Source organism: Phyllostomus discolor, chromosome 10 (genome assembly GCF_004126475.2).
Source record: "Phyllostomus discolor isolate MPI-MPIP mPhyDis1 chromosome 10, mPhyDis1.pri.v3, whole genome shotgun sequence".
In the NCBI taxonomy this organism is placed as follows: Eukaryota; Metazoa; Chordata; class Mammalia; order Chiroptera; family Phyllostomidae; genus Phyllostomus; species Phyllostomus discolor.
This window is the reverse complement of record NC_040912.2, coordinates 14533693-14544881: the sequence shown is the minus strand read 5'-3', so window position 1 is coordinate 14544881 and position 11189 is coordinate 14533693. Positions and strand designations below refer to the sequence as shown.

Below are 11189 nucleotides of genomic sequence, written 5' to 3'. Positions count from 1 at the left end.
GGGTTCAAAACTAACCAGCCAAACCCTGAAGCGTTCTGTTAGGGCGATCCTTTGCCCCTGTGAAAGAAGTGCCTTTTAAGATTTCCTGTAAGATCCACTTCCTTCCAAAAATTGCTTCAAGCTCATATAGAAGCACCAAAAAGACCTTTAAAAGAAATTATTTAGGGTAACTCTGCTCTGAGGGGAAAAAAAACCAACAATATATTATGCTGCAGTTTCCAACTTGTAGCTTTGGGTTTTTATTTTTAGTATACTGGTTACATGCTTTTTTTTAGTATACTGGCAACTTGCTTTAGTATACTGGTTACGTTCATGAGTTGGTCTACGTCAAGAACCAGAGACCAACTCATGAATGTCAGAGGGCTAGATGCAATCTGGGGATGCTCTAGTTGTGAGGTGCCAACCCCCTCCCACCCGCCCTTCTTCTCCTCTGTGGCCAGCCCAGAAGACGGCTGCTGCTTCCCTTCGTCAGCCACACCAGACCACACACGTGGCAGAAACGGGTCTGACGCTGCACAAACCTCCTCCGAGTTTCTTCCCGAGACACTCAGCTCCTCAGCTCAACCAAGTCCAAGAAAAACTGGATACCCAGTCCTGGAGGTAAAGCCAACACACATTCTCAGTTTCCCACCAGGACTGGGATGTTCAAGCATGCATTCCCCGTTAGTATCTGTCCGCCCACATGGTCAAATCTTTGCCCGAAAATGCAGTGGCTCCCGGCATGCGCGGTGTCGGGCCCTGGCAGGCGCAGAACCTCGTGACGCAGACGACTGATTCACGCTGCAGCTCAGACTGTGCACGCAGAAAGCTCTCCAGAAACATCATTCGACTTTTATCGCCTGACCCCAGAATGAGAACTGAACTCTATGACACTTCATTTGCATTATTAATGGATCTTACACTTCTTTCAGAGAGGGTGCCCCACCTGACATTTTGTGAGTACTTTTTAGGAATTCTGATTATTTTGATGAGTGAGCAGTAGTAAGACAGTAAGGTTAGAAAAGCCTCTCTTAAAGAAATCCTTCCCTAAGGCCTTGGAAATTTATTTCTTAAATGCAGAAAAATATTCTTTAAATTTAGAAAACGGGGCCCCGTCTGAGACATCGAGGAAGGTTTCACCAAAAAGTATTCTCAAAGGCTCCGTCACTGCCCCACCGCGGTGTTGTCTGCCCACCCAAGAGGATGTCCCCTCCTATCCTCATCCCACCAGCCCACCTTTTGGGCCCCCAAGGACCCAGGGTGCGCCGGCCATCAGGACTGTCACCGGCAAGCCCCTCCAGGTCTAGTCGCGTCTCCTCTTCAAGCACCTCATGCAAGGGGTTGGCAGCTAGACAAGAGAGTTTCTTCGATCTCCCGTCTACACTCCACATATTTGGGGGAAAACAAACTGCCTAATTCTCCGAGAGCAGGTCCTTCAAAAGTTCGTCTCCCCATATCCTATCTGCCCAAAACACTTGGGTGAAACGTTTAGCCAGCCCAGTGCCCACAGGTGCTTTCTCATCATCTAAAACGAAATGGGTAGAACAAAGCAGAAACAGAGGCATGGATACACGGAGCATACTGACAGCTGCCGGTGCAGGGGAGGGGGGACTGGAGGAAGGTGAAGGGATTAGCCAAGAACATACATGTCTAACCCATGGTCACAGACGACAGTGTGGTAACGGCCAGAGGGCAGGGGAAGCAGGGGCTGGGAGGAGGGGGATAGAGGAGGGGGTAGGGAATGTGGACACCTGCAAGTGTCAACAATAAAAATAAAGGGGGAAAAAGTGCAAATACAAAAAAAATCAGTTAACCCCTGTTCAATGTACGCAGCATTCAAGAAGAAAAGAATCCTTTTGTATTGTTCAACAATATATGGTGGAATGAAGAGACTATAAATAACAAATGAATACAAATATAAAATAAAGAGAGCATAGTGAAATAAAGATAGCAATCCAGCTACAGATCTTATAAAATGCCACAGTCTGTCCCATTAGTGTTCCCGCCACAGTCCCAGACTCCGTCACCCCTCAGTGATGTCACAGAAAATGACTTACTGGAGGAGTGGCAGGGCAGGGGAGGACTTTCCATTTCTGGGCTGGAAGTCTGGCTGGACACTAAGCTCTCAGTTCCAAACCCACCTTCCGACTTTCCAGTACAGGGGCTGGCCCTCCTTGGCGCCTTTGCCAGCGGCCCCCTGCTGGCTTCTGCTGATAGAAGGCACTAGAGGGAAACTGCACGGCCGGAGTGGAAGAGATGGGACTCGCTCTTTCCCGCCTACCTGCCATCCCTATCAGCATCATTCCATCAGCAGTGGCTTTCTAGCCAGTTTTATCACCTCCCAGCCTGCTTTAGCCCCTCATCCCAGGTACCAGCCACAGCCAGGGAGCATCCCTCACTCAGAGGGTCACCGACTTGGTCCTCGGTCCTATGTGATTCTCCACAGTAACATCCCCCTGGTGAAACGCCTGGTGCTTTCTGTGCTCCAGGCTGGATCTGACTGAGGCGAGAACAAGGTCAAGAGGGGGCAAGTGTGCTGTTTGTGTTAGAGCTGAAATGTAGCGTGCACTTCTGCGTACCAAGCACTGTTTTAAGGGCTTGCATGCATAATCCTATTAATGTCCACAGCCACCCAATGCGGTGGCTGCTGTCATCACCCCATGTTAGTGATGAGGAAAATGAAGCTCCGAGAATTTTTAAAACCCGTTCAGAGATCACACAACTAGAAAGTCATGCAGCTGGGATACAACTTTGAGTCTGACCCCAAGGCCACCTACTTCAAAGAGGGGCTGTTTACACAGTTCACAAATAACTTACTGTAACTGGCTTTTTTGTTTTCCTAATAAGTCTAAGTCCATAACAGTCTCCTTCCCTTCTAACAAGCCACTGCTTGATTAGTACAACAGTATTGTTCGTCCTGTGGAATGTCCCATATTCTGGACCTGGCAGGTGTTTCTTGGTGGCACAATTTAAGTTGTGCCTCTATCTTCCATTTGTACTGTAACTCAAAGTTAGGTTGAAAGTGAATCCAGTCAAATCTCTATTTTTTTAAATATGTTTATTGATTTTATAGAGAGAGGAAAGGACAGAGAGAAAAAAAGAACCAGCAATGTGAGAGAGAAACATCGATCGGTTGCCTAGGTATGTGTCCTGACCAGGAATCGAACCCCCAACCCTTTTGGTGCACAGGACAACGCTCTAACCAACCGAGCCACACCAGCCAGGGCTCAAAACTCTACATTTTAGACTAGAATAGTTCATCCATGTCTACGTATTTCCTATTGCATCAAATCAGTTGGCGCCTAATGTCCCTTCTCCCCACGTTCAGGGATTCTAAGATTAATCAGTGGGTTCAAAGTCTAATCCCTCCAACATAAAGGGAGTCTAGACCTGTAAGTGCAAAGTCATTACTGCCTGAGATAAGGCTTTGGCACACAACAGCCGGCACACTCGGTGTGTACATAGAAGTTACACACAGTGACTTGTCTCAAAAAGGAAACTCAAGTGTTCAAGGCAAGAAAGCATCACCCTAGCTTATCCTACCTGGACAAGCCCTCGGTCAATTTTGTTGTTGATCAACACCGCAAACATCATTTAAAAATTTTTAAAGAGGTGAAAGTCAAGAGTTTCAAAGTCTAGTTCCAAACTTGTAGAATTCTGTGTATTCTTGCCTAATTATTTGAATCCTGTGTGCCCATATTTGCCCACCTGAAAAAATGGAGATAATGCCACCTACTTCACCTTACCTCAAAGGACCATGGCGAGGATAAAATGAAATATAAAAGTGAGATGTGGCAAATAAAGATTTAGACTCATGAGCGAGGTTACATTTTACCCTGAATAAGAATGCAATAAACTTAATGCTTGAAAAGCCACCAAAAATACAACAAACTAAATGCTTGAGAAGCCACTGCAATCTAAATTTGAAGAGATACTATGAATGAATTAAAAGGAAACTGCCACTTGCCTGTATCTGACACACTAGCAATGTTTAAGTGGTGTGCACAAGAGTTTTTAAAATATGCAATACCTGACTATTTAGTCAGGGGCACTGGCCTCTTTCCCCTGAGATTGTCAAATTAAAAAATGACAACAGCCAACACAACTATATCTGTCCAGCATAAATAAATCAAAATTATACTTATTTTTTGTCAGATCAAGAAAAAATATATTTTTGATGTGCTGCAGAATTTTAGTAGTTTGTGTGCCATGAGATGAAAGAGGTTCAAAATCACTGTGATGTACTACTGCTACTCTAATAATTCACTTACTTAAAATTGACTGCTACCATTTGACAATTTCATTGAAAGCTACAATACAGAAGCAGAAAAATCCTATCTAACATAGCCCGTGTTAAAACAAAGGGATCAAATCACAACACTTGATTTGGGGACCCATCCTCCAAGGTACACAATTCCCTAAACAAATGTTAATCTAAAACAGAAAAATACATTAAGCTTAACTTTATTTATACTGTTTCCATCTAAGAAAATATATTTTTGATATATTACATAGCTTGAAATATATTCAAGCTTATACCAAAGAACCAATTCCTCCTACAAAAAAATTAAACTCAGTGAGTAATATTGTTCTGAATATAAATGCTGTGTAAAATATTCTGAGCATAAATGGTTTGTTACCAACTGGGACCTTGGAAAAATCAGACTTCAGACCAACTTACCACAACTCACCACCAAGGAAACCTTTTAACCATAGTCTGCATTTTGATGAATGTTCGGGTTTAGTGACTCATCAAATGTCATTTTAGAAGATGAATGTGAATCACATCAAGCTAGTTACTCTTGATTTTTGTATTAAAAATACAGAAGAGCTGAGCAGTCCTCCCTGCACCCTCTCCTCAAGGTAGGTTTTAAGTACTTTCAGGTTCCGTCATCTGGAAGAGTCAACAAATATCTTCCTTTATCTTTTCGACCACTGGTGTCTCAAATTTCTACCATGACAACATGATTATGCTTTCAAAATTGCTGACACAGGCTAATCAATCATGCTAAATGTTTGGTTTGTGTTTCTATCCACAGTCTCCGCAGTGCCACCATCTGAGCAACAGAAAGTGGAGTAACGTTTTCAAGCGAAGCATACGAAGTAGGTATTTGTCTTTCAAAAAATTTCCCAAGGAGGGAACTTCACACCTTAAATACAATTGGCAAGCTCATCAGAAAGATCTCAAAGATTTTGTTGGGATGCGACGGAATGAGGAAGATTACCCAAGTAGCTTCGTCAAATTTTTTTTAAGTATTTCAAAGAACAATTTTTTAAAGATACAGTGTACGCTTACAAAGAAAAGCCCACGGCAAGACACAAACCTGAAGAGAGAAAAACCTTGTGTCCTAGCATAAGAGCTGGGGGAAGGAGAAAAACTTTTGGAAGAACTAACAACAGGCTTCGATACTAAAATCTTAATTTTAAATATAGAAATTCTTACCTCCCACTGTAAGTGAGGCGGGATATTTCGTATCTGAAGTTTCCGAATCCTGCAGAAGAATTAAAATGTTTTTTAAAAGGAAAAAAAAAACATATATAAAAGCAAAAGACATTAACAGCCAACGTGGATGTTTAGAAACTGCTTAAAACATTAATTTTATACTAACTACAAAGCAACATATGGTAAAAGAAAAATGCAACCCAAGAACTCAAAAAAGAGACAAATTTAGCTGCAGAGTGCACAATGGGATCATCTGGAGACCTAGCACCATCAGGTTGTTATGGCTTATTTTCAAAGCCACTAAAGTGGGCACATGGGATGTTTGCGATACATTTCATCTGATGATTGTATCCTAAATTCCAGCCCTTAGCCTCAAGCTAAGCATGGCAGGACACAAAGCCTTAGTGCAGAACATTCTTGCTCCTAGATTGCAGCCCAGTGGGTTCTCGGATAAAATTCAGGAATGCGGATGAGAGACCTGGGCGTGGGGCAAATCATACACTTATTTTCACTAGCCCCTGAAATGCGGCACCTTTTTTTTTCAATTATAAATGCTGGCATAAACCACAGTAGAATTACACTACTTGGGATTTTCACATCCACATAAATTGGTTCTTTTCATATCATATTAAGCTGTTGTTGCAGATCTTTAAATATCATCTACACTCATTACTCTGAAATTTAGATGTGTTGCTAGAACTTGTTATTTATTATGTTAAGAAGCACATGTTACTATGAGTTTTAACATTTTGCTAACTATATTTCAAAATAATTGACTTCCTCATAATCCTGTGGGTTTTATTTTACGCATTTAAAAGCATCCTCAAAGAGGCCCTGGCCGGGTAGCTCGACTGGTTAGAGGCCAAGGTTGCAGGTTCAATCTCCAGGCAGGGCACATTCAAAAATCAACCAATGAATGCATCAGGAAGTGGAACAAGAAAGCAATGTTTCACCCTCTGTCTCCCCACCTCCTTCTCTATATCTAAAATCAATAAAATAAAAATAATTTTAAAAAATAAAATAAAAATAAAAACATCTTAACAGATATGACCATACATTTCAGGCTATCAAAGGTGTCTTCAGTACAGAAAACTTTAAAAAAACAAACACCTTATTTCAAATGCCCACATATGTAAATATGCATATAGAGTATACTATATATTGTATATAATAGTATCTATTGCACGTGCACGTGCACACACACACACACACACACCTCTTCTTTATACCCCTTCTTGAACACTGTCAGAGACAGGAAGGAGAGGAGGGGAAAGGAGGGGAAAGGAGGGGAGGGGAGGGGAAGGGAGGGGAGGGGAGGGGAGGAAGAATAATTATATGAGATTATAGTATAGAAGATGCCACACACCAATCAACCCTGTAGAAGGCAAAGAAATTTATAGACAACTAGCTATTAAAAAAAAAAAGAAAAAGAAAAAAAAAGACCAGTGGTTAGGCTTGACATCTCAAGTGAAATAAATTACTTAACTTCTAGAATAGAGCCACAGTTGGTTTTCCTTTCCAGGTCAAATAATCCACTTATTTTAAAGGCCCACAGCAAAACAGCCCCTCAGACAAGACTCGTAGCCCAGTCAGTTTGCCCCTGTTATTCCCCCAAAGCATGGGAACAAATAACTACTACCACAGACACTACCTGCCCCTTAGGACACTCTGAAGAATATGCAGATTAACCAAAACCAGGCACATCCTGTTTGTAATCATAAAAGGGAGAAAGAAGAAGCATTCTCACATTATTTTTGACACAAGAAAACAAAGTGTAATTAATCATCAGGAGCAATGTACCAAAGAGATGGTGAGAATGTCAATGTATGGAAAAAAAAAGATTTTAAACACCACCTAATTCTCAGAATTTACATATGAAATGCTAGTGTGGGGTTTGTCTCAAAATAACTTATGTGCTACCAGTTGTAAAAGCTACAGCACATGCACGATGGCTCCGCTTTTGTATAAAGTTTCATATTTTGTACAAAAGCCTTAAAAATATACCCTAACACAAGGGTTTCTAACACAGAGATTTCAAAACTGTTGTGTATATATACATATATGTTCATGTATATATATAGCTTTAGCCAGCAGAAAAGCTACTCACATTGCGTAAATATTTACCCTGGGTAACCAAGGAAGCCAGAATTACTACACACATGCAAGTACTAATCTGTCTGATCAAACATCTGACCCAGTAAGAATGAGCAGCACAGTGTTAAGAAACTAAGCATTCATCCCCACTGGACTCGTTCTTCTGGCTATATATTACTAAAAAATGTCCCTGAAAGTACAAATGTAAATGTACATACAGAGATCTGGTCAACTAGCAGGTAATTATTCATATTACAAAAACAAATAATCCACCTCACAGGACTCCCAATAAATTCTTTAAATGGAATACCATCTTTTGTACATCAGAAGCAATCCATTAGACAGCTAACTCACAATTATTAACAACCACACCTAAAACAAAAACAAAAGCAAACTAAGCAAACAACTAGAAGGGAACAGAACCACAGAAATGGAGATCACATGGAGGATTAGGGACAGGGGAGTGGGAGGAGGAGAGAGGGGGAGAAGGTACAGAGAATAAGTAGCACAGACGGTAGGTAGAAAATAGACAGGGGGAGGGCAAGAATAGTATGGGAAATGCAGAAGCTAAAGAACTTACAAGTATGACACACATGGACATGAACTAAAGGAGGGGAATGTGGGTGGGAGGGGGTGGGCAGGGTGGAGAGGAGTGAAGGGGGAAAAATGGGACAACTGTAATAACATAATAAAATATATTTTTAAAAAAGAAAAAAAGGAATCCATTAACCATGTTTCCCAATGCATTCTGCAAAGCGTGCACCCAAGGCCCATTTACTGATTAGAACTTATTCCAGAATAATTATTTCCCTTAAATGGCTGTCCAGTTTCATGATCTGATTCTCTCAAGTTTCATTTTAGACAAACATTAGAAATGTTTTCATACAGTTGGTGTTAGGACATCAAAAATTTTTCTTTCTACAGAGGTACTATAATGTGTACACCTGAAATTTATGTTATTGATCAATGTCACCCCAGTAAGTTTAATTTTAAAAATGCTAAAAACATGTAGAAATACACTCAATAACACTAAAAACAGAAGCAGTGCAAATTAAAACAATATTGAAATGAAAACGTGGGGGTGGGGGGTATAATAAGGAAAAATGGTAATGGAAAAAAATAGGATAAAAACATTACTTTAAAAAAATTGTTCTTTCCCACTTGTCCACTAACTCATCCTAAACTCTCAGTTTCAACTCTGGCTCCTAACCCCAAACTCCACTCTTATCGGTCAGTACAAGAGTCAAAATGCTCCAAGTTAGCCCTGGCTGGTGTGGCTCAGTGGATTGAGTGCCAGCTGCAAACCCAAGGGTCGCCAGTCAGGGCACATGCCTGGGTTGAGGACCAGGTCCCTAGTACGGGGCATGTGAGAGGCAACCACACATTGATATTTCTCTCCTTCTCTTCCCCTCTCTCTAAAAATGAATAAATAAAATTTTTTTAAATGCCCCAAGTTACAAGGGACTAAACAAAGGCATGAATTCTGACCATCCCATACCTAAACACAAACTCCTGACCTGGGAAGTACTAGAGAAAAATCAACCTGACTCCGCTGGACTTTCTAATTTAGCTGTAAACAACTAAAACACCATCACCTCTTCTCTGAGTGCCCCTTTCTTGTATGAGTTTTTAGAATTCAGTTACATCTAGGTTTGATGCTAAATACTTAAGAACCGACAAAACGGAGGCACAGATAGACACCGTCTGCCTCCTCGAGCAACCAGAGAGAATTCCAACTATTTCTCAAAACAAGTAACTACTGGAACCATCAGAAAATTGAGTTGTAAGGAATTCTGACAATCAAGGATTTAAAGAAGCCACATTGTCCAGACAAGAGTCAAAGCAGCTCTACCTAATACACAGACATAAACACAGGGAGGCTGCTGAATTGAGGAGACAGAGAAATATGGCCCAAATGAAAGAACAGAACAAAACCAGAGAAAAAGAGCTCAATGAAATGGAGATAAACTACCTGTCAGATGCAGAGTTCAAAACACTGGTGATCGGGATGCTCAAAGAACTCACTGACTACAGCAAAAAATGTGAGGGAAGGAAAAAAAAAAAGGTTACACTAAGTGAAATAAAGAAAAATCTACAGGGAACCAACAGTGGAGAGGAAGAAGCTGAGAATCAAACCAATGATTTGGAAAACAAAGAAGGAAAAAGCATTCAATCAGAATTCAGTCAGAACAGCAGGAAGAAAAAAGAATTTAAAAAACAAAACGATGATAGGTTTAGGAACCTCTGGGACAACTTTAAATGTGCCAACATCTGAATCACAGGGGTGCCAAAAGGATAAGAGGGAAAGCAAGATTTTGAAAACTTATTTGCAAAAATAATGAAGGAAAACTTGCCTAATTTGGTGACAGAAATAGACATACAAGTCCAGGAAGCACAAAGAGTCCCAAACAAGTTGGACCCAAAGGGAATCACACCAAGACACATCATCATTAAAACGCCAAAGGTTAAAGATAAAGAGAGAATGTTAAAAGCAGCAGGAGAAAGGCAGAGAGTTGTCTACAAACGAGTTCCCATAAGACTATTAGCTGATTTCTCAAAAGAAACTTTGCAGGCAAGAAGGGACTGGCAAGAAGTGTTCAAAGTGATGAAAAGCAAGGACCTACAACCTAGATTACTCTATCCAGCAAGGCTATCATTTACAATGGAAGGGCAGATAAAGTTCTTCCCAAACAAGGTAAAGCTAAAGGAGTTCATAGTCACTGTTTAAGAAAAAGATAAAAACTATGAATATTAAAAGGGCAACAAGTTCACAACTATCAATAACTGAATCTAAAAAAATAAATTAAGGGAACAACCAGAACAGGAACAAAATCATAGGTATGGAGATCATTTGGGGGGTTATCAGCTGGGAGGGGGAAGGGAGAGAATGGGGGAAAAGGTGCAGGGATTAAGAAGCATAATTGGCAGGCACAGAATAGACAGAGTGGTGTCAAGAATAGTATAGGAAATGGAGAAGCCAAAGAACTTACATGCGTGACCCATGGACATGAAATAAGGGGAGTAATCATAGAGGGGAGGGGGGTACCAGGCAGAGGGGGGCAAAGAGAGAAAAAGTGGGACAACTGTAATAGCATAATCAATACAATATATTTAAGAAGAAAAAATTGATAAAATGTATATTGGTGTTTGTTTCTACTCTATGATCACCAAATCATTAAAGCTCAATTTAATTATCAGCGAAGGAAGTCGGTGCGTCACCTCCTCCTAACACACAGAGTAGCAGGAACAGGACACAGGCTCTGTAAGAGTCGAGACCTAGGCTGTCTCGTCTGCTGCTGTGTTCACAGCCTGGGAAGGCGAAGGGCCCCTGAGCTGCACCCAATTAATAATTAATTTAAATTCTGTTCTAATATATAGAAGGAGAAGAAGAACAAGACTCACAGATCCACCATCCAGAAACTACTAACTTTTCCAGTGATTTTCTTAAAAATTATAAGGGGAATGAAAACTGCCGCACTTAAGTTTGAGAACAAAACCCAGAATACTGATTTAATTACTGTGCTATTTTCAAAAAGTAATTCCAACACAATCTATCTATTAAGTTAATCACATACAATTCAAAGGGTTTCTCCCAGAGAGAAAAATAAGGTAAAGTTTGTTTAACATTCTCTGTGCTTGAAATATGAGTTACCATGAAAATTCAATACTAGTT

General features: G+C 40.6%; 1 protein-coding gene across 1 annotated transcript in view; it reads right to left on the bottom strand.

Annotated features, from left to right (window-relative positions):
* The window catches only part of IGF2BP3 (insulin like growth factor 2 mRNA binding protein 3), a 106580-nt gene that overhangs the window by 58938 nt on the left and 36453 nt on the right, over window positions 1–11189 (bottom strand). The window contains exon 3 of the mRNA XM_028525422.2: window positions 5423–5471. Within this exon, the coding sequence (XP_028381223.1) occupies window positions 5423–5471 (49 nt within the window). The remainder of the gene's footprint in view (window positions 1–5422; window positions 5472–11189) is intronic.